Source organism: Leptonychotes weddellii, chromosome 2 (assembly GCF_054177405.1).
Source record: "Leptonychotes weddellii isolate Sample4059 chromosome 2, ASM5417740v2, whole genome shotgun sequence".
Taxonomy (NCBI): Eukaryota; Metazoa; Chordata; class Mammalia; order Carnivora; family Phocidae; genus Leptonychotes; species Leptonychotes weddellii.
In genome coordinates, this window is record NC_138370.1 from 176,296,243 (window position 1) to 176,319,191 (window position 22,949).

A 22,949-nucleotide genomic window follows, 5' to 3' on the forward strand; every position below is an offset into this window, starting at 1 on the left:
GCCTGCACCCCAGCCACGGAACACCAGTCTCAGGGCGCCTGCCCCCTCCAGGCCCCCCGGCCACCAGCCCACGTCCTGTGCCCCAGAGCCGGCAGGCGAGGCCCAGGAGGGGACGCGGGCGTGTCCTCCTGACCACTTCCCGTCTGAGCGATAGGGCAGAGAGACGCTGGTGCTGGACGGACTCCCTGAGCCCCTTGTCCACATCTGCAAAGTGGGGGTGCGGGGAGAGGGCACCCCGATCGTGGTGGGACCAAGACGGAGCGCACCGGGTTGTGCTCGGGGCAGGGCGGACCTCAGAACTCTCCCCTCTCCCCTCCCACTGTCTGCCTTTCTGGGCCTCGGTGTCCACGTGGGTCCGACTGAGCAGGGGGTGAACACAACAGGACCCCAGAAGGGCTGCAGCATGAGGCTGCTGACCCAGGGGAGGCCACGTCTCAGGAGAGCCGGACGAGCACAGGGCCTAGACGCAACACCAGCCAGGCCGTCCACACCTGCCCGGCCACACCCTGCCGTCCACACGGCCCCTGTGGCTGCAGGCAGGAGGGCGCCAGCAGAGGGCGCCACCACACCATCCCGCAGAGCCCAGACGGCGAAGGTTCTGGCCCCAGGAGCCACCTCCTCTGTCCCCAGCCCGTCCAGCGCGGGGCCTGTGTGGGGTTGGAGTTGGGCCGAGGGACCGTGCCAGGAAAGGGGGCACCTGGCGGGTCGCTCGCTTCTGTCCTCCCCAGGTGGCCCCGAATGACCGGCACTGGGGTGCGCATGCAAGGAGACCCCGGACCACTTGCCGCCTGGCCACAGGCCTTTGTCTCTCCCACCTGGACAAGGTGACAAGCACCGCCTCGCTGGGCTGTGGGGGCACCAGCGATCCTGGGTACCACCCACCGGGGGCCTCGGTCAACGGAGGCCGCGGCGACGAGCACCAGCCTTCGTCCCTCCCGGGCCGTCCCCCAGGGGAGGGCAGCGCTTCCTCCAGTGGGAGAAAGGGGCCAGGGCCTCGGGGGTCCAGCCCTGCCCACAGCCCCTCCTGCGTCCAGCTTCTTCCCGGCCCAGGGCTCTTGGAGAATGCGCCCCAGGCACGACCAGGGAAGGGGGGGCAAGGTGAGGTGAGCTCAGTGCAGCCTCACGCCCACCCGCCGGTGAGACCCCACCCACCAGGCAAGCTCACAAGGCAGCTTCCAGCCCAAACGCAAACCCCAGCCCACAGTCCCAGCCACGAGGGGCAAGGCCCCCACCCCAGTCTGGCTCAGAAGGTGTCCGCAAGCCCCACACGGGCTCTATGGCCTCTTGGTGCCCCATCGGGTGCCCCACAGCGTATGGGTCCCAACCGGAGGCCCCACCCCCCAAGCGTCGCCAGGCCTGCGACCGGTGGAAGGAGGGCAGTGAGGGTGTGAGCTGTCCCCTCGGGAGCTGGGCAGCGTGACCCCTCCCTGCAGGCAGCCTGCACGGATGGCAGCCCACCCAACCCTGCTGACCGATCGGGCGGCCCCGGCCCCTCCCCACCGGGCCACCCTCCCACACGCACCTGGGAGAACCGGCCGCAGCCCGAAGGGACCCTTGGTTGGGGAGATGCCCCGGACGATGCAGTCGAACAGGAAGCTGATCTGCTCTCCCTCGGCTGAGGACAGGAAGAAGACTCCGGCCCCTGCAGCGGGAGGACAGACCCTGGTGTCGGAAGCACGGGTAGGGTGGGACCGCAGCAGGATTGGCCCCGGGGCCACCAGGATGCAGAACGCGGGGACCTGGAGCGAACCCATGAGACCACACACACAGGGGCAGGGGGTGGCAGGGAGTGTCCCCTGAGCACCCGGATGGGCTTCTGCCTGGCCCTGGTAAGCCCTGCTCCGTCCTTCAGGCCCACACCCCTCGTCCGGGCAGCTGGGGCGCAGGCCTGGCCGTCCCGGGCCTGCACGCACTAGCCCAGCCCAGGCAACCGCGCTGGGTGTCAGGACGGCGCGGGGGGAGGGCGTCCCGCCCTGCTGGTCCTCGGTCTAACCCGTCGGCCCCCACTGGCCAGGACGGGGCTCCTGGGGCGCCTCAGGAGGACGTGGCCGCAGGAGGCGGTGAGGGTGTCCCGGTTCTCACGATGCCCAGGCTCATCGGAAGGGCAAGCTACAGGCCCGCCTAGAGCGGGGTTCACATGCCAGGAAGCAGCTGGGGGACCTCGACCTCGGTAGGTGCCCCCCGACCCTGTCTCCTGACCCAGGGCTGCTCTGAGGGTGAGTGTCTGCAGGAGGTGGGCCTGCCCCACACACGAGGCGGCCGGCGCTGCGGTGGCCGGCGACACATCCTGCCCACTGCACGGGCCCCCCTCCTGGGTGCGTTTTCGGGTGGGAAACGGGCCCAAGGTGTGAGGGTGGAGGCTGAGGTCGTGCCCACGGGGGGCCCCAGCCAGCAGAGGGCAGGCCGTGTGAGTCAGCACAGCCCGGCTGCGCCCCAGGCCCGGCCGCCCTCCCGCTGGGCCGGAGCCCCGCCAGGGTGAATGAAATCCCTCAACGCCCGCCCAGTGAATGGGGACACCGGGCCACATGGGGCTGCACACTCGGCTGGCGTCACCACACAAGAATCTCTCCACACCCTGCCCTCTGCCCTTCGCCCAAAGAAAGGCCTGCTCACTCTGAAGGCCAGGTCCCGGGGGCGCCCCCGCGGGCGGGCCGGGATGGGAAAGGGAAGGCTTCCCAGTTAAACCTCGGCTGCCGGCCACGGTCACGGACGGTCTTCCCAGGATCCCAGGGGCTCGGGCCAGCCCCCACACGGGGAATGCCACCCCAGGGATCGGGGGGCTGCGGCACCCTCCGGTCGGGAGCTCCATCCGTTCAAGGCCCCCCAAACTGGGTGACAGGCCCTCTTAGGGATGAGTGCACTGAGGCCCAGAGGGGGCCACGAGGGACTCCAGCCTGGCCGGTGGGCCACCTGCACACATCCAGGCACCACAGGGCTTCCAGCCAGCCGATGGGCCCGGGACCTGGAGGGCAGGCGAGGAGAAGGCCGGCCCACGGCGTCCCCGCCCCAGCGAGGGGCCGGCCTGCCAGCCCGCACAAAGGGCCGGGCCCCTAATCCTGAGCTTACAGACAACTGGCAGAGGCCGCAGCACAACCAGTCCCCCGACTATAAAAAACCACATTACGAAGTGAGGGGAGCCGTCGGCATTCCACCAGGCGTCTGCTGAGCGTCACGCTCCCCGAGATGCAGCCGGTGAGGCCTGGGAGCGCGACTGCCACCCCCACGCACGCCAGGGAGCTGACCGCAGAGGTTCCCTGGGGACGGCACATGGCTCCCAGGGTCCGGGCTGCCCGAGCCTCGAGGCGAGGCCTCTGGGACACAGCTCGCTGACCGCCGGCTGGCCTCTGCGGGCCCCCCTCCCTCCCCCAGGCTTTGGGGACCCTGGGAGCTCCCCCCACAGGAGGCGGCCACCCCCATCCCTCCACACCCCTCGGCCACCTGTAATCCACTTCACCTGCCGAGACTCCACTCACCTGACACCGCCATTCCTGACCCCTGAGCCCTGATCATTCACTCGGTGCTGCTTGGAGGGAGCCCCTCCTCTGGGTCACACCTGTGATCCTTTACTTGGCACGTGCCCTCATCTGCAGCTGTCCTGGCCTCCAGGCCCCGCGTCTCACAGACAGGGGCTCCTTCTGAGGCATTGGGGCCCCAGTGTCTCACCGAGGGCCCGCTGCCCAGGGGACCCCAGCACTCGGTGTGGTGGGAAGAAGGAAGCGGAGGCGAGTGGGCCTTCCCCAAGAAAGTGTTCCTGGAACTTCTGTTTGCTTGCCTGCTTGCAGGGCCGGAGGAGGTAGGGCCCGGCCCCCTCTGCCACGCGGTCACCCTCGAAGACAGCCCCTGCACCTCCTCCCATTCCAGTCCACGAAGCCCCAGCCCAGGCAGGTCCATGCCTGGGGCCATCCTGGGCCTCCCAGCCAGGCCACCCTCAACGCCACTCCCTGAGTGATCCGTCCACCACATGGAGCAGATCCCTGACCCACAGAATCACAAGCAAGGAAACCGCCGCCAAGTCCTGGGGTGTTTCTTGCTCTGTGATCACTGACATGCAGAGACAGGGATAAGGAGGAGAGAGAGTGTGCTGAGCGGGAAGCCAGCGGCTTGCCCGAGCTGATGGCCACCTTTCGCTCTGGGCAGACCCTGTGGGTTCTCGGGGGCTGAAGGCAAACCTTACGGGCTTTACAAATGCAGTTAGTCCCTAGGACAATATCTGAATGCGAAGGCAGTTGCACCCCACGGAAAGAGTCCCCAGCCCCGAGAAAAACACTCTTCCATCCAAACGTGTGCCCAGTTCCGTGGGCGGATTCCTGTCGGAAGTTAGTCCAGAAAACCTCCAGTGTCCTGTGCTCTGTGTGTGCTCGGTGTCCTGGCTCCACGGAGACCAGAAGCACACGGTGAGGTCCTGTTCGGTAGAGAGTGCCTGAAAGCGTCTGGAGGACTTTCGTGCAGAGAAGGTTCTAGAAAGCTCTGCCTAGGCAGCACCAACCTGCCTGGTGTTAGACTTTCACTCAGAAGACCAGGACCCCTGGGGTCTCACTTTGCACAGGGCTCCCTAACAGAGGTAAACATCTACTGATTCAAATTTCGTTTCTTTCTCTCTGTCCTTATTTTGAGAGACAGGACCAAAGTTCAATGAAACATGTTCATTCGAAATCAAGTTTTAAGTTTCCCCCAATAGTCTCACCCCCCAGGAAGACTGATTAAAAACAAAACAACAGAACGCAACAGGTGTTGGCGGGAACCTGGGCAAACTGGAACCCGGTGCGCTGTGGAGGGGTCGCCGTGGAAAACAGCGTGGAGGGTCCTCCGAACATCACACGCAGACCCAGCGATCACACGTCTGGTGTGCACCCGAAGGAACTGAGAGCAGGCACCGAACAGAGGCCCGCACCCCCGTGTTCACAGCAGCGACCACTGATGGAGGACGGATAAAGGAACGTGGTCCACACGACGGAATGCAGTTCAGCCTCGAGGAAGAAGGACATCCTGACACCTGCTACCTCACAGATGAACCTGGGGGACTCGGTGCTCAGTGCAGCGAGCCAGTCACGAAGGGACAGGGACCGTGTGATCCCACTTCTGCGAGCCCCGTAGAGGAGTCAGATCCTAGACTCGGAAAGAGGACGGTGGGTGTCGGGGGCCGGGCAGGGGACATGCGGGCTGGTGTCCAGTGGGGACCCAGTGTCAGCTGGCCAAGACGGGGCGGGGACTGCTGCGCGGCACTGAATGCACCTGATGCTTCTGAGCTGTACTCCCGACCACGGTTCAAGGGGTAAACTCTATGCGTGTCTATTCCGCCCCAGTAAACACAGGGCAAACCATTCCCGCAGCCCCTCCCGGGCACACTGCACGGAACGGCCCGCCCTGGGCAGTGTCGGAACGCTGCTGGGGGAGCCCCAGCCCTGGGCTCCATCCCCAAGGAGGGGCTGCTCCCCGTCCCCGGCTCATGCGAGGCCCCGCTGAGACCACTCCCCAGTGACCGTCCCTCTCTGGCAGCCATGCCACCCTCCCCGATGGCCCCACGGGGCACCTGGGCGCCCCCCGCTCAGGTAAGGGGCTTCTCAGGGCAGGCCCATGATCTCACTTTCCCTGCATCTCCCCGAGTGCCTGCTGACGGTTGTGAATGGGACTCTGTGCCCATGGACCGAATGTCTTGTGTTTGGAGATGGGGGTGGAGGCTGCCCCCCCCAGGAGGCCACACTGTCCATCCCTGAGGGCAGGGGGACGTGGTGCCTTCCCGGGGCCTTTCTGCCCGGGAGGAAACAGAGTGGAGCGAAGCCCCCCAGAGGGGAAGCCCGGGTCACCATCCTGGATACTGGGGGCAGCCAGGACCAGCCTGGGAGGCCAACCCCTAGTGAGCTAGAGGGGCTGATGGATTCCAGGCTCGCTCCTGACCCCATCACAGAAAATTCCCAGCAGAGGGGTGGGATCGACCACAAACCGTCTGCAACGTGACCAGTGGTCTAGACCCAGACAGCAGACTGCATCTCCTTGTAGGAACCTGAAACCGTCCCTATCAAATGACCCCAATTCATAAGTGTCCCCCAACGTGCTGCCGAGGGGAAGGAAGCGGGGAGCCGGGCTTTGCACGGGCTGGATGCCTCCCCGTGGGCAAAGCACTGGAGCAGACCCGGCCCAGGGCAGGGCCTCCATCTTCCTGGGACCCTCACCCCAGCAAGCACCCCTCCTTCTCCCGCCCACCCCAGGCTGGCCCTCCCTCTCTCCCCATTTCAACCGCTGGTAGTTAACATTCCTGCATCCCCGGTGACCCCCCACGCACACATGCTGCTAACTCAGCCTCAGACCACATCCAGAGCTTTCTCATAGCCCCCTGCATGGCTCCCCACCTCAATCCCATCTGCACCCTGGGGCCAAAGTTATCACCCTACACAGACGTGTGGGTGGCACTCCCCTGCTCAAGCACCTTCGATGGCTCCCGGCTACTCTGGGAAAACAGTGCACTCTGGTCCAGCTTTCTGGGCTCTCTATAACCCAGCACGGCTTCCTCCTTCTCCAGCCCCACCTCTGCCACCACCAACTAGCGGGGTTCCTGCACACACCCTGCGGGTCACCATCCGTGCCGGACACACATTCCTGGGGTCAGAGACCAGGGCTTCAGCCAGCTCCATCAAGACTGCCCGGCATGCAGACCACAACATCCACCCACCAGAGGACTTAGCAGAGCTGGACAACGCAAGTGTTTTAAATAAGCAGCAAGAGAGTTCCTCCCAGTCTATGGCTTCATCCTTTACTCGCTTAAAAAAAGTCATTTAAAACTAAATTGAATTTAGGGACGCCCAGGTGGCTCAGTCGGTTAAGCGTCTGCCTTCAGCTCAGGTCATGATCCCAGGGTCCTGGGATTGAGCCCCGCATCGGGCTCCCTGCTCAGCGGGGAGCCTTCTTCTCCCTCTGCCTCTGCCTACTTGTGCCCTCTCTCTGTCAAATAAATAAGTAAAATCTGTAAAAAAAATTTTTTTAAACTAAATTTAATTTAAATAAAATTTTTTTTAAAAGACGCACTCTTTAAAAAAAAAAAAAGTCACCTAGAAACGCCCTCCGTGCCCCAAGAGGCTGAAGCCCTGGGTCGCACCCCGAGGAGCCAGGCACAGTGAGTGGAGGAGGGGCTGGCACGCAAGACGCGGAGGGGACATTTCTGAGGGTCACTATCCACGACGTACCTCCACCACAGGCTCGGGACCTTTCTGCCACCTGCTGAATTCCTTAGCATCCGAGGACCCTGATCCTCTGCAAAGGAAGCTGGCTCATGCAGATGTGGAAATGCCCTTGACAGGAGGACCCGTCAATGCAAGGGACAGAGACCTCCTCTGGGCCCCCTCCTAGAAACCTCCATTCACCCTTTGGCTCGCTCACACGCCCCTCCCCAAGGCCTGCCCTCCCTGGGCTCTGGGCGGGCCCCCCTTCTCCCATCCTCTGTTCCTGCCCGAAGCCCTCGCCACACACAGTGGGCCTCCACCAACCCACAGACAGAGAACCAGGCCACCCCGGGAGACCCTGGACTCCCAGCCAACAAGCCCACTGCCATCTGACTAGGAACAGGCCACCGAATGCATGGAGGCCACAGAGAGGAAATGCCCACCTGGGAGGGACCCAGAGCCACACCAAGCCCCCACATACCTGGCCCGGCCCTGAGAGGCCTCTGCCAAACAACCCTGGTCATACCCACCCCGACGTCTCCCCCAAACCCATCAGAGCCCTGAGCCCTCTGCCTCGCCCCCCCAGGGCCTGACCCCACCTCCACATCCTCCTGACACTCGGGGTGGGCAAAGAGGGCCGGGGACCATTTCCCGCTCTCTGGAGAGTTGTCTGTGGCCAAGGGGGTGTGGTTCTGGGGGGGCACAGGGACCGGGCCAGGGGAGGGAGGGGATGCTAATTCCTTATACTCCAGACCTGCCAGGCCCTTCCGATGATTCCAACCCAGCTCTCTGCCCTCCAGATTAAACGCGCCCAGGGCCACAGGCCCATCAGGACCCAAATTCTAAAATCTTCACAGTCAAGGTGACCCATGTCACGGGCTGAATGGTGGTCCCCAAAGGATAGGTCACATCCCAAACCTGGGACTGTGACCTTACTTGAAACAGTGGTCTTTAATCAAGTGAGATGAGATGTGATCCCAGGTTATCGGCTGACCCTAAATCCCACGACTGGTGTCCCACAGAGAAGACACGGGGAGATGGCCGTGTGACAACAGAGGAGAGACTGGAGCGGGCGGCCACAAGGCCAGGGCCGCCGGGGGCCACCAGGGCCCAGAAGAGGCAGGGGGGCGCCTCCCTGGAGCCTCCGGAGGGAGCACAGCCCCGCCCACACCTTGACTTTGGACACAACTGTGAAGGAATCTGTTTTTCTTGTTCTAGGGCCCCAGTTTGGGGTCACTGGCTAGGGCAGCCCCAAGACCCTGACGTCCCTGCCGGGATGCCCCGGTCCTGAGTGGCGGCGGTCTGACCACACGTGCGGGGCGCGGTGGTCCCCGTGACGGCCTATAGCCCAGCGAACACGGGCACAGCCCTGGCAAACTTGTCCCCGAAGAACAGAGCCCAGCGGGACCGACCCCCCCCCCCGGGGTTCTTCCACAGTGGCTGAACGGGCTGGCTTGGTCAGCGGCCCCCTGAGAGCTTGGAGCAGCAGGGAAGACCGAATCCCGGGTCAGCATCCCGCTGCGGGGCCCGGCTTGCCTGGGAGCAGCCACAGGATGGCCCCACCGGGGCTCCCTCTGGGCTCCCGGCAGCCCCGGGACGTCACAGCTGCCCACCGTCGTTCACAGGCAGGGCCCACCCACGCCCAGTCGGGATTTTAAACTGGACGCCCTGTTACATTATGTCCGGCAAATATGAGGGTCTCCGAGGAAACGGGTCCTCTGACTGGCCTCCCTCGGGGCGCATGTCGCCGCCACCCCCAGGCGGGCTGCACCCCGTTCTCCCTCTTCCAGGGCCCCCACGTGGAGGGGATCTGGTGGGGGCAGGGCTGCCCCGGACCCAGGGCACGTGGCCCAGCTCCGACCACCCACACGGCCGGGAACCCTGCCCCTCCACTGCTCTGGACCCCAGTGCTGCCCCCTCGAGTGTGCCAGAACTCGGGGCCCTGAGGGCACATCCAGCAGGGGGGCCTCTGGCTGGCGTCTCACACCCCCCCCCCCAACGCCAGCCCAGAGCAGGTGCCCGGGCAGCTGTGCTCAGACTCCCACTCAAAAACCCCGGGGCCTGGCTCGCCCACCCCACAGCTTGGGGGCCACCGCCCACACTGCCCCACCCTGTAAACCCACTGCACCTCGCTACCCCACCCCCGTGGCCTGCCTTGGCATCTCCAAACACTTCCCCTCCCCCAAGCCCAGGGTGCAGCCCGTCAAAAAATTCAGAGGTCTCGCTGCCTTGAGCAGGAACCTCACCTGCTTGTCTATCTCTTTGCATCTTTGTAGATCATGACGTACGTCCTTGGATGCAGGGCCCCACGGGCTGGCCCACAGGGCTGGCATGTGGCCCCAGGCGGCCTCTCCCACCCTGCCCACCCTTTGCAGAAGGAGGGGCCCAGATGGCCAGCATGAACACATCCCCCAGCACAGTCCCTCTGCCGGGGAGATCCGGGCAGGACCAAGGTCCCAGAGCCCCGTGGACCCCACCCAAACCTGGCTGTACGGAGTGTGGGCCAGACCCTGCGATAGGGCCCTTGCAGGGGTGCGGGCGGGGGGAGAGGGAAGTACTGTCGGTCAGGGGATTAGCGCCCCTATATGGAGGGGGCACAGGTGGGGAGAGGTTGCCAGCCACTCAGAGCCTCCAGGCCCCCCTACCCACAAGAGAGGGGGCCATGATCCCCATCTGGCGGGGGTCCCAGGCTGAACTGAGATGGGGGTGCACAGCTCCCACCCAGACTCCACTCTCCAGCCCAGCACACCGGCTGAGGTCGTCCCGGCCACCGGACCGGTCACCAGGAGGCCACCCTGGACAGCCAGCGCAGGTGGGCCTGGGCTCCTCGGGAGAGAGCAGAGAAGGGGGCTCGTGCCCCCGAAGCCGCTGCAGGCCCAGACGTACGCACACGCCCATGCGTGGAGAGCAGTGTGCAGGAGTGTCGGCCCATCCCCGTCCGCACAGCGGGCGAGCCCTCGGCTCCAGGAGGACCAGGCTGTGCCCCTCCCGCCCCACTCCCGGCCCGCGCTCAGCTCGCTGGCACACTTCGCCACTGCACTCCCCCCACCCGGGGGGGGGCCTGGCACTCATCTGCACCTCAGGGCACCTCTCCGCCTGCCCCGCCTCCGGCTGTGGGGACTCAAGGACCACGGGAGCTGGTGTGGCCACGAGGAATCCTTGGTCCACAAATGTGTTCTCGGCACATCCTCGATAAACATGCTCATTCTTTTCCCTTTTTCTCTTTTTCATTGAGTCGGAACAGGAATGCCCTGGGGCTCTGTGACTTCAAACACAGGGCCACGCGTTGTGACGGGCAGGCCTCGCTCCGGGGTGCTGGGCGCCCCGTGAGTGGGCTGCATGCCCCTCCTCCCACCCTCAGCGGCCCGGGCCGGACAGAGGCAGCGGGGGTCTGGCCTCTGCTGAGCGCCAGGTTTGGAGACACATACCCCTCGCCCGCCACGTCCCCCAGATGCCAGCAAGGCGAGCGCACAGTGGGGTGGGCGGCTCCAAGCCGTGGGTTTTGGGGAGAGCGAGTGCTGGAGTGGCCTGTGGCCCGGGGCGCCCAGGCCCCGCATACTTACAGTACCCACACCTGGTCCCTCCTTCAAAGATGAATCCGTTGGGGACGGCCCCATAGCGCCGGAGGTCGGACAGCTTCCACTGCCCCATGACAGCCGGGGGGACGTCCCTGGCCACCACAAGGATGTCATTGCAGAGGTGAAGGGTGGCGGGGCCGCTCTCCAGCTTGGTGCCTGGCGCCACCGTCACGTGGAACCTGTGCACTGGGGGCAGGGGAGGGGCGAGGGCATCACCGCGAGCAGGGGCCCCGGGGAGGGGGCAGCTCCCGGGTGTCGGCACCAGACGCAGGGCTGGCCCCCCACCCAGGCCTGGCTGGCGCCCTCCAGCCCCCAGGGGCCGCACTCCCCGCTCCTAGGCACCAGACCCTACCCTGGTTCAGAGGCAGGCGAGCGCCCAGAGGGGCCGCCCTGGTCACCTTCCCTGTCCTAACCCTCAGCGAGCCCCTGGGAAGCCCCCAGCTCGGGACCAAACACACAGCGGCCGAGGCCAGCGATGCTGTGATGATTTTTTCAAGCAAATAAAAATTAATGCAAAAGTCCGTGATGAATGAAGTATCAAATGGTTAAATAAAGACAAGGCTTGTCAGGGTTGCTGGGGGGCGGTCAGGAAAGAAGGGGAAGGCAGGGCAGGCTCAGGGCAGGCCAAATTTTGGTATTCGGCTCGTCACAGGCTTTGTGCATTGATCCTGAGGGTTTTAAAGACTGTTACAGTGTCACTGATCTTGACGGCTGTGTTTCTGGGCGTCTGGCGTGAGGCCCTCCTCCTCCCCGAGCTCACCGGGGCCCCCCACCCCTGCACCCTGCCCGGCCACCCCGCAGAGCTGCACTGGCCCCCCTGGCCTCCCTGGCTCAGGCACAGAAGCCACCACACCCCTGGGGGACGCTGCAGTGGGACGGGGTCTCTGCGGCCTCGCTGCCCCTGGAACCCTGGCTCTGGGCTCGGGTGGACAGGGTGGGGAGCAAGAGGCAGCACTTAGGAAGGTCACTCTGCTCAACAGAGCCCCCTCGGGGTAAGGGCCCTGGTTCCAACTAACAGGATCGAGTCAGGGAGCTGGGGGGGCCCCGCGGCCCCAGCTGCTCCCCGAGCCCCCTCACAGGGCCCGAGCGCCTCTGGGCAGCACCGCGTCCTCCCAGACCGCGAGCCCGAAGCACAGAGCCGGGCGGCGGAGGTGCTCGGCAAACACTTCTGCATCGTGCCCTGGGGTCACGGCACGGCTCCGGCAGCCTGTGGGTGAGGGTCCCACGGGACACTTAGGGACGGGGTCTGTCGCCCCGGCCCCACTCACCCTCGCCGAGCGCATAGCGGATCCGGGCGTCCCAGGCGCACATGGCCTCGCGGCTCTCGAAGCCCAGCATGACGGCCTGGGACAGGCAGATGATGGCCAGCGTGTGGGCCAGGCCCTCGTAGGGCAGGCCGGGCTCCAGGCCACAGATGTCCTCCAGCGTCAGGCTGCTGCGCTCCCGGAGGCCCTTGGCTCGCTCCGCCTTGTCCTTGTAGGCCAGCATCAGCAGGCAGTCTGCGGGGACGCCGGGCAAGACACGCGGTACAGGCCGTCAGCGGCACGGCCCCATGCACGCCTGCACCCCTCCAGGGGCCGCGGCATGCCCGGAGAGCCCGGGCTTGAGGTGTGACCCCCAGCAAGCCACCCCAGCTCTGGGCAACGTCTCCCCGTACAAACAGCACCTCCCACCCCGCCCGGCGCACGGGCCCCACGGACACTCCACAGAGAGCCTGCCCACCTGGCTCTGGCCCTGTGTGTGCCCCAGCCCTGCATCCACCCTGCCCCAGCCCTGGGGCCCCCGCAGGCCACCCTCAAGGGCTGCAGGGCCTCTAGGAGCCGTGGCAGGGGGCCGTGGGGACGGGCAGAGAGCCAGGGGCAGCGGCGAGCCCCCTTCTGCTGCACGCAGACCCGCCGGGCCTCCTGGGTCTCTCGTTCTCCAGGGTGTGGACTCTAGCCCCAGGGGGGAGCCACTGGGCCTGAGGTCCCACCACCGGCCCCCACGCCAGCCCACCCCCAAGACCGGCAGGCCTGCCCTTCCCCCCCGGCAGGTGACACGCCTCTGTTCTGGAGTTCCCGACTGTCCTCAACATCACAGTTGCTGTCCCCGTCATCCCGATGGTATCCCAACGGGACAACGAGCCAGAGCCCGCGACGGCCCTTAGACCCGGGCACACCACGGTCAAGCAGACGGCTCCTGTCCCTCCCACAAGCCTGCCTCGCCGTCCCCCCACCTGCCCAGGCCCTCCCATCTATCTCCTTAGCGTCTGAAATGCTTTTATCAGAAAAAGCAAAGACGTTCCCATTTCGAGGGGGAAACGCCCAGAGCCCACAGAAACCCACATGCTCCCCTGAGGCTTCCCGGGTGTTTGCTCCCAAGAGCAGCCCAGGCAGAGGTGACCATCACCGCCACACCCCTCTCCCTCCAGCAGGCTCCGGGATCCCCCACAGCAGGTTTTCTGTGCAGAAGTCTGTGCCTCGTCTAGCTGCCGTCCCCACCCCCACCAACCTGCTCGCGCACAGGGAGGGCGGGGAACCATCGGTCAAATGGAAGACCATCCCTTGAGGCGTGGCCTGACCTGCACTGCAGAGTGACTGTCACCTCCTTTGTTCTAGGAGTTACGCTCCCAGGAATAGAGCCTCAAGCAGGCTCAACACAGCTTTCCGTAAAGAGCCAGGCAGGAGCTGTTTTTGGCTTCAGGGGCCATGCAGTGTCTGCCACAGAGACCTAACTCTGAAGGCAGCCAGCGTAACCCGTGAGTGAATGGCTCTGCTCCAGCAAAACTTTATTACACAAACAAGCAGAGGGCCAGATTTGGCTTGGGGTGGTGCTTTGCTGAGTCCTGGTCTGGAGTGGAGTTTACCACCACGGCCACGGTGCCCTCCCACCTCCCTGAAGCCTCCTGCGGCCGGGCAGGTGCTCCCACCTCAGACGTGCCCACGCGCAAGGCTGGTCTGGGGGCCTGCACGTGATGAGAGCCGGCAGTCGTCCCTGAGGCCCTCCTCCCACGCCTGTTCCGTTGTTTTGGATTCTGCCTACGTCTGAGATGCAGCCCACATCCCACTCCGTAAGGAGATGAGAATGCATGAACACCCTCGCCCATCTGCAGCGGGCCGAACGGGCCCAGAGGATATGTCCACGTCCTGACCCCAGACCTGCAAGCACGACCTCATTTGGAGAAAGGGTTTCTGCAGATGTCATCAGGTTAAGGATCTCACAGAGAGATCATCGCGGATTATCCACGTGAGCCCTAGCCTGACGGCGCTGGTCCTACAGGAGACAGCAGGCAACGCACGGAGGAGGAGGCCACATGAGGCCAGCCCCAAAGTGAGGCGGCGCCTGGAGCCACCAGGAGCTGGAAGAGGTCCTGCAGACACCCTGAGGTTGGACGTCCCGCCACTGGGACGGGAGAGGGCAGATCTCTGCAGGCCCAGGAGACTAGCACGCCCTCCAAGTCACCGCTCACGTTCCTAGATGTGAACCAAACAGGCTGAGGGACGCGGCTATGACGCGCTCCCACCTTCTGCCCGGGGGGAGCTGACCCGGGTCACCGCCTGGTTTCGGCTGGGGCAGGTGGCATCCGCCCCATGCTCAGTGCCCCCAGCACGGGTGGGAAAGAGGTGGTGGGGAGGGGGCCGGGTTGGGCGCAGCAAGTGTGGGGCCCTCTCCCCTCCACGTCACCTGCAGCAGTAAATGGATCCTGTTTTTGAAACCCCTTCCCCAGGAGTGCCGTTTACCACAGGCATCGGAACAATGGCAGTTTTCAGGTCAGGGGTGCGAGACAGAGCAGGGTCAGCCCAGGAGAGACGGCGCCAGCCCCTCCCGGGCCACAGCTCCCCTGCAGACACATGGGGCCAGTACGCCAGGGCCCGCCCCAGCAGGACAGCTCCGCCGGGCACCCTACGGCTTCACCCCTCCCGGGGAGCCCAGCAGGACTGGTCCCTTGGTGAGGTCTCCTGGTCACCAGACCCCCCACTCAAATGGCCTCTGTCGGGCTCCTGTCCCCATGGCCGTGTGGACCCCGCTCACAGCCGGAGGGCTGCACCGCGGCTCCAGGGCCCGGACGCGGGGCCGTCCACAGGCCGGGGAGGGTGGGGGCTCATGGGGGCAATGAGGTAAACCAAGGCAGCGGGGACTGACAGGTGCACACACAGGCAGACACACGGACACACACGCGCTCACCAACACACACACTCGCACACATGCACACCCCCCGCCTCGCTGCCGTGGCCGAGGGCAGAGGTGCCACAGCGGGAGACCGGCCTACCCCGTCCCAACCCTGCGTCCACAACCGCCGACCCACGCTTAGCCTGCTTCCTGTCTGACGAATGGACGCCACCCAGCCCGCCCAGACCCCGTGCTAACACAGCCCTGGCTCCCCGCAAATGCCACCCTGTGGGCAAAGCACAGAGCGGCCCAGCAGCGGCCTCGGCCCCGAGCCCCGAGCCCACCCTGCCCTCCAGCGACAGCGCCCTGCAGTGAGCGAGGGCAGGTCCAGGAAGGGGCAAATGCTCCGCATGAGGTCCCGCTCCCTGAAAGACCCCCCTGCTGGGATCCCTCAGAGCCCACCCAAGCCTCCCGTTCTGAAGGCTGGGACTTGGAGCCCACCAAGCCTCCTGGGCCTGGGTCATTGTGCTCCTGAGCGGGCAGGGGACCCAGGGCACAGAGCCCAGGCCCCCCGCAGAGCTGACACCAGGAGGGGGGATGGTCAAAGGGATGACAGCGGCTGCGGGGGGCCTGGGTGCCGAGCCGAGACCCTCACAGAGGGCACAACAAAGGCGACTCCCAAGGGACGCCAGAAGCCAGGGTGGCGGGCCCGGCAGAGATCAGTGCTGCTGGAGGGGACACCAGAGCAAAGGCCCAGAGGCAGAAACCCAAAGGGCCTGCAGGCGGGGGAGGGAGGGGAGAGCGGCGCAAGGTGAGCCTGGGGCAGAGGCTGCTCAGGCAAGAGGTGCCCTTGGCCTAGGCTGGGCCAGGCCCTGCAGTAACCATGGCGACAGCCCAGGGGGGCCTTCCCCGCAGGGCAGATGTGGACACTGGACTGGGGGGGCAGGGGCGCCCGGGGAGGGGGCTGCGGGGGCGGGGCTTGGGCCGGTCCCTCCCGGACACGTGAGCTGCAGAGGCCCATCGGACACCACGCGCAGGCGTCTGCAGATGTAAAAATAACTGCGGGGTCATGAGCCCTCAGAGGTGCTAGCAGCCAGGGGCTGAGAGCCTGGGGGAGGGCGGGCCGGGCAGAGTCCGGAGGAGAGGCCGCGGCAGGACGGCAGGGAGGTCCACACCCCCGTGGATGCGGCAGGAGGAGCGGCTGCTGGAGGCAGTCCTCCGACAGTGACCTCGACAGTGCGCCTTCAGCTGAGCCGCTAGGGCCCGAGGGGACCCTGCTGAGGGGGCGGCAGCCCGGGGGCAGCCCGCAGCAGCCGGGGGTGGGGGCTGCTCACCAGGCCGCAGCCGCAGGGCCCAGCCCCACTCAGGGTCCACCTGGGGAAGGAGGCCCATGCAGTGTTCCGGGGGCGTGCAGGGTTGTGCGGCTCCCGAGGACGGGCCACCCCGAGAGCACGGGCGTCAGTGGGGGCACACAGGCCGTGGGGCTGGACCACCCGTCCACCCTCAGCAGGTCCCACGGCGGGAGCCCAACCAGGACGGGTGCAGACCACACAGTGCGTGCGGCGACGCCGAGATCTGCGCCTGGGTGCTCCGACGCCCAGCCCTGAGCCCTGGGCCTGTGGGGAGCCCAGGCCCCTTCTTCGAGGTCTCCACGGGGACAGGAAGCCCGGCCACCACCCACACTCTGTCCTCGCGCTGCCTGCCCAGCCTGGGACTGAGACGTCACACCCATTCCCGCGGGACACAGACCCTCCCCACCACCACCACCTGGTACCTGGCCCTTTGGAATACGCCCACCTTAGAGACGCTGCCAACCGCGTGGGGCACACGCCAAGGCCCCGCTCCCGGGTGAGTCTGCACGGCCCCAGGTGTTGCTGAAAGCAGCTGGGCTCACAGCCCCCACCAGGCTGCCTGTGAGTAGTGATGCGGGGTCCTTACCCCCCAGGACTGGGGGCAGGGGTCGGGGGAGACTCTGGGTCCAGGGACAAGAGGTGGTAGGTGCAGGGCTCAGAGGGGCGGGAGCCTGCATTGCCCTTCATCCCCTCCACCGTCCAGGCTCTCATGCAAGGCCCTGCCTGGAGTGTCCTCCCCTCTATTCTCCAACAACCCCCTCAAACCCAGTTCCAGTTCCTGTGCCAGAGGCTGCCCTCCCCAGGCTCCTATCGTGCTCTCCACACCGGGCCTGCCTTTTCTACACACACAGGAAAGCCCAGGAAAGGCTTCATGACCACCGGCCTACAGACCCAGATTCTGGATGCGGGGGACCCCTGCAAACTCCCTGCAGTGCAGAAAGGCCCTCCCTCCGAAGACAGGTGCTCTCCGGGTCCAGCAGGGAGCTCACCTCTCAGGGTAGCTCTCTCTGATACTGAGATAAAATCCGCCCCCCGGGGCTGCAGGCGGGACAAAGACCACCTTAGGGGCTGCTCTTCAGGCGGGACATCTGGGCCAAGAGCCTCCTTGGAGGCCCACGCGGGCCCCAGCTCACCACTGTCCACCAAGCAACACCCCAACCTGCAGCCAGGCCCTGCCTCCAGCCACAGCTGGCCACAGCCTCCTCAGTGTTACCGGGGGCCTCCGCCCTGCCCTCGGCCTGGCCGGTGCCTCGGCATCCCCGCCTTTCAGGGGCCGCTCAGTCTCCCCAGCCCCGACACCTTGTCGGTCAGGCCTTCCCCTGGACAAGGACCCCCAGGGCACGAGGCACAGGGTCTGGGCATGGAGAACGGACTGGCTGAGTGAGCAGTCCAGGGAGCCCGGGCCCCCTTGGAGGGGGAAGCTGAGACCTGGGCACGAAGCGTGTCCATGACCAAAGGTAGGCCCTCGGATGGCGACTGTGAGCAGGCTCGGCACAGGGAACGAGGGGACCCGGGAGAGGGAGCAGGGAGGGCGCCCCCCACCCAACCTTCCCGGGAAATGACAGACACCCCAGGCGCCCCGGAAGACATTCTGGCAGGCCCACACGTGTGAGGCAATATGCACTCACACCCTGAGCACCCCACACAAACCCCGGGGTGCCTGGGCCTGCGCCAGGACACCTGTCTCCCCAAACAGCTGCAGGCCCGCAGCTCCAAGCCTCCCAAATGCTCGAGAACGGCTCACTGAGGCCAAATGCCCAAGTCGGGGCTCGCAGCCGGCCTCCTCCCACGTGGTGGGTGCTGGCCCAGGTGAGGGGGGCTGGGTAGTGCCAGTCACTCCCCCCCACCCCCAACACAACCTCGGCTCGTCTCTTCTCAGACACAGAAGCGCCACTGTTCCTACCTGGCGGCCTGGCCTCTGCCACCTCCCCACCCCCCCAGAAGGTGGGAGGGCCACCCGGGTCAGCGCTGCCTGGAGGGTCCCATCCGGATTCGGATTCAGGGGCACCACTCAATCCCCCCAGACGCACAAGGGCGGCACCTCCCTGGGGAGCTCCTGCCGCCTGTTGGGGGAGGGGGAGAGCACTCCTGCACTCGAGCTTCTGGCCCCTCCAGCCCGCCCCCCACCCCCCGCCCCTCCGGCCTCAGTCGGCCTTCCCAGGAAGGTCGGGGTACGGGAGGGTCCCGGCGTCAGGGTCGGGGGCGCCCGGGGCTCCCGGCAGGAGCAGGCCGCGGCGGCGCTCTCCGCTCTCCGGTTACCGCCGGCCGACGCCGCCGGCTATTTCGGGCGAGCTGGCCGCGCTCCGGGCGGGCCGGGCTCCGGAGGCCGGGGCGCCCGCCGCCCGCCACCCACCGCCCGCCCCGCGCCCCGGGCCCGCTCACCTGCCACCGGGGACGGCTTGCGCAGCACCAGCCACCTAGTCTTCCACTGCGGGGACAGAGGGAGCGTAAGCGGCCGCCGCGCCCCGCGCCCGCCCCGCGCCCGCCGCGCGCCCCGACCTTCTTGCCGTCCCGCAGCTTGACCTGGCCCTCCACCAGCGCCGCCTCGGTCATCTTCTGTCATGGTTCCCGCGGCGCCCGCCGCGCCTCTGCCCGCCGCCCCGCGGCCGCGCAGCCCAGGGTCACTTTCAAAATAGCTCGGGGAGGGCGCTGCGCCGCGGGCCGGCGGGGGGCGGGCCGGCGGGGGCGGGGCGCGGGCGGGGCACCTGGGGCCACCTGGGGCTGGGACGCGGCGCCCCGGGCCCAGGGGGGCGGGGGCTTCTCATCCCAAAGTAAGGGAAACAACCTGACCCCACGGAGCCGCGTTCAGTGTGTCTTCAACCTGGCTTCACCCTCGGGCACCTGCCCGTCCCACCACCCCAGGGCCGTCCCAGAAACCCTGACAACCCCCTGACCCCGGAGGACCCTGGCCAGGACGCAGCCTCACCCCCCGGCCCTCCAGCCCCCTCCTCGCAGGGTAGTGGAGAGGGAGTCCATTCATGCCCCCTGGCAGCACGGACCCCAGTGCAGGTTGCTGTGGGGTGGTGGGTGGGACCGGGATCCCCCCCGCATGCACCACAGGGCCCCAGGTCCGTGTGTCTGGTCTCCCCGACTCGGCTAAGAGCCATCCCCCCCGTGAGGTGCTGTGCTGGGAGGCTGCTGTTTGAAAGGCCCACTGGGAGTCCCCTTCACACAGGAGGTGGGGGCTCTGAGCTTCTGCATTTTTCCTCCCCCACCCTGTAGATCGAGTCCAGCTGCCCCTGGTTCTTCCAGAGCCCAGGTGGTTTGGGGGACAGGTGTACCCTTGGACATCTGCCCCCATTTCCAAGATGGCTTCCAACGCCCATACCTTCAGGAGCGTCCAACAAGGTAAGGGGGCGGAAGCAGAGCTGGGGCGCAGTACCCTAGAAACGCAGTGTGCCCTACTCAACGTTCCCAACCCCGACGGGCTCACGATCGGGCAGGGACGAGAGGGAACGAGTAAACACTGTTCTAGTAACTCAGCACCTGCACAGCAGGAAGGCTGACGTCTGTGGGGCTTGAATGTGAGTCTTCACCCCGTCCAGGCCCTCCGGATATAATGCTCAGAGCGGCGGGTGGTGGGGTGGGCAGGGGGTTTCGGTGCCGGGACTGCCTGTGGGGGGTGGACAGGGAGCCGCGGGGGCAGGCAGAGGTTTGGAGTCCCCACGCAGCAGCCACCATGCTGGGTGCAGAAGGCCAGGCTCACCCCCTTCGGGCGCACCCTCCCCACGGTCCCTGGGGGTCTGACAGCGCGGGTCCCTGGTGGGCCATGGGCTTGAATATGATGCCGGGGCCTAGCGCAGAGCAGGGTGACACCAGGCCCAGAAGCAGCTCTGTTTCTCCCACCGCCCCCAACCCCCCCACCCCCACATCACCTGCGCAGCCACCAGCCGCCTTCTGCAGAGCAGCTGCCTGGCCACAGAGCCCCATTCATGCCCCACACGGCTCAGGCCCCCGGGGGCTGGCGCGGGACAGCCGGCCTGGAGCCGGATGGCGGCTGGGGGCTGTGGCCAGTGACACATCCGCCGCCCCGGGCGCCTGGCACTCGGTCATCCCTGCAGGGAGGGGCAGCGCCCTGCTGCATTCCCCAGCGCTGGCCCTGAACCAGCCTCCTGCCACGCCTGGCAGCTGCACCTGCTCCCGCACTGGCCCCAGAAAATGCGGGCCGAGGCTCGGACACAGCTCCTCTCCCCCACCAGGCCGCTGAAAGGCGGGGAGAGCTTCCTGCCCAGCTCCCACCCCCAGATTTGGGCCTCTCTGCTCCTCAGCTCCTGCTGTGGACCCCAGATTCATGTGTTGAGATCAACCCCCAGAGGGACGGAGTGGGGAGGGGGGCCTTTGGGACAGGATTAGATCATGAGGGTGGAACCCCCATCACCCGGTGACAGATGATTCGATTGATGATTTTTCAACCTTAGGATGGTGGGGAAACCATACACATCCACTAGAAACTGTGCTTCAGATTTTGACATTGGATCTTTTCCGGGGCCAGCGATCCGCAGCGCATTCTCTGTGATGCCGGGCAGCTCCCGGGCGAGCCCTCGGTACGCGGACCACCGTCTGTCCCCACACGACTGCTCCAGTTTTCACTTCCAGGGAGACCCAGGAGGTGCTCGACACTTTGTTATGAAATAGGCTTCGCGCTGGACGGGCCTGCCCACCTGTAGGCTAACGTGGGTTAGCCTGAGCACGTGGCCGGCGGGCCCGGCTGAGCCATGATGTTCGGTCGGTTAGGTGCGTTCAGTGCATTTTGGACTCACGATATTTTCAACGTGACCTCATGGTGCGCTGAGGAAGGTGTGTAGTGCCCTGACAGCGTCCTTGTAAGAAGAGACACGAGAGAGATGCCCTCTGTCCACCGCGTGAGCACCCCCGGAAGGCGGCCGTCCACAGCCAGGAGGCCAGCAGGCCAGCACCCTCATCTCAGACTTCTGGCCTCCAGGACTGTTTCTTAGCCACCCAGCCTCTGGTTTCTCTTCTAGCCACCCAGGGGCACGAAGACCGTTTCCCCGGCGGTTGCGGCCAGGGTTGCTGGTGGCAAGTGGCAGAAACGGACTCTGGCCACGGAAGCAGGAAGGAATTTGCTGGAAGCAATCAGGCCTCTAGTCGAACCCAGGGGAGGCTGGAGAGCCAGCAGGAGCTCTGGGAGGCAGGGCAGTAGGAAGCCACGTTCCTGAGACCGGATGCCGCCCCGGCCCCGCACCCCCGCACAGCTGGGCTGGGCAGCCACGGGACGTGGCCAGCGCCTGCCAAGCAGCCCACGGCCACGAATGACAGCTGCAGCCCTGGCGGAGCACACAGCCGGGGACGCCGCTGCTGGACATCGTGGCCAGGGACACCGCCACTGCTACCAAAGTCTGTGGCCACGGGACCCTGCTGTCCCACCAGTGGCTCTGCCGCCAGACCCTCCTCCCCCCCCCCCCGCCACTCACCACCCGGTGAACTCGAACCATCACGTGACTTTCTGGTCTCAGTTTCCTCTTCTGGCCTCATGATGATGATGGGCCCCCACGTGAGACCGTGTGTGTGAGGGTCTCTGAAAATGACCCTGGGTCACAAACACAGGGATGATCGGGACCAGGCCCAGCTGCCTCATCTCGGACCTCCAGGTGCTCAGTGTGGCTGAGGGAACCCAAATACCACCTGCCCCATGCCCCCCCACCCCACTCACTCCCTCGCGTCTCACGGCACCCCTCAGTCAGGGGGCGCTGCAGGAAGGAGGCCCGGCCCGCGGCGCGTGGGCAAAGGGATGAGCACCGCTCCCAGGCCCAGCCGAGGGCGCCCAGCACCAGCCCCCACATACGTCACACAGGCCGAGTCGCATCCCCCAAACTCATGGGTTGAAGCCCTACCCGTCCCCGTATTTGGAGATGGGGTCTTTAAGGAGGCACGTAAGGCTGAGTGAGGTCACGAGGGTGGGGCCCCGATCCCCCAGGACTTCAGCCTTACAAGTAGAGGGAGCGACACGGCCATCTTTCCTCTCTCGGGGCGCACACAGACAAGGGCCCTGCGAGGACACGGCGGGAAGGCAGCCGTCTGTGGTCCGGAAGGGAGGCCTCACCGGAAACAAGTGCTGCTGGATCCTGATCTTGGACTTCAGCCTCCAGAACGGTGAGAAGATACATTTCTGTTGTGTCCTCCCCAGCGGGCAGCCCAAGCCAACAGGGAATGGGGTGATCTTTTGAAAAGACGGCTGCAGTGATGCCCCCGCATCCACACCCCTGGAAATGAGGCTGTATGCCCCGTCCCGCTGAGACCCAGTCCGCCTCTCCCCCTGGAATCTGGCTGGCTCTGACACAGGAAGCACAGTGGGAAGGCTCACGGCCACTGTGTTTGGGAGCCCAGCCTCCACCACGTGAACAAGCCCAGGCGAACCCGGTGGGTGAGGAACCACACGAGGCCTACTCACCACGTGGCCCCAACCAACAGCCAATTGGTCCCCCAGGAGCAGAATAGCCCAAGACCCACGGAAGCCTCCAGCTATGGGAAGGAGCCAGCCCAGCCCAGAAGAACCAGCCAGCCGAGCCCCGGCCAAGGTGCCAACCCACGGAATGGTGAGCCCGGTACGTGGCTGTTGGGTCTGGAGGTCAGTCGTGACACACACAGAGCGTTCTGATACAGTGTCCGACTCCAAGCCTCGTGGACATGGGAGGCTCCAGATTCAAGGAGGCCGGATCCCTGAGTCGCCACCGGGACGGGTTCCAGCTACCTCCCAGCTGGGCAAGAAGTCTCACAGACAACAGGCAGGGTGGGGAGAGGGAGGGAACCCATGTCAG

The 22,949-nt window shown here is 65.9% G+C and overlaps 1 protein-coding gene across 2 annotated transcripts; it reads right to left on the bottom strand.

The window, feature by feature from the left end:
- Positions 1-1,183: 1,183 nt before the first annotated feature.
- DOK7 (docking protein 7) lies at positions 1,184-19,019 on the bottom strand. Of its 2 annotated transcripts, none has more exons than XM_081813096.1 (5): positions 18,697-19,019; positions 18,556-18,601; positions 12,001-12,231; positions 10,718-10,918; positions 1,184-1,642 (listed from the first exon to the last, which is right to left on the bottom strand). In XM_081813096.1, the coding sequence occupies exons 1-5, from the start codon at positions 18,724-18,726 to the stop codon at positions 1,275-1,277; spliced, it is 876 nt and encodes a 291-aa protein (XP_081669222.1). In that variant the 5' UTR covers positions 18,727-19,019; the 3' UTR covers positions 1,184-1,274. The 2 variants fall into 2 exon arrangements, with proteins under 2 accessions (XP_081669222.1, XP_081669221.1); XM_081813095.1 differs by having other exon boundaries at positions 18,673-19,019.
- Positions 19,020-22,949: the final 3,930 nt, after the last annotated feature.

What these genes read in the sequence shown, in the direction of transcription:
- DOK7 (XM_081813095.1), bottom strand. Translation starts at nt 18,726, where the DNA reads ATGACCGAGGCGGCGCTGGTGGAGGGCCAGGTCAAGCTGCGGGACGGC. An exon ending in CAAGCCGTCCCCGGTGGCAG is followed by an intron (nt 12,232 to 18,555) that starts GTGAGCGGGCCC and finishes GCGTCCCCGCAG; the next exon opens with ACTGCCTGCTGATGCTGGCC. An exon ending in AGGGACCAGGTGTGGGTACT is followed by an intron (nt 1,643 to 10,717) that starts GTAAGTATGCGG and finishes CTCCCGCTGCAG; the next exon opens with GGGCCGGAGTCTTCTTCCTG.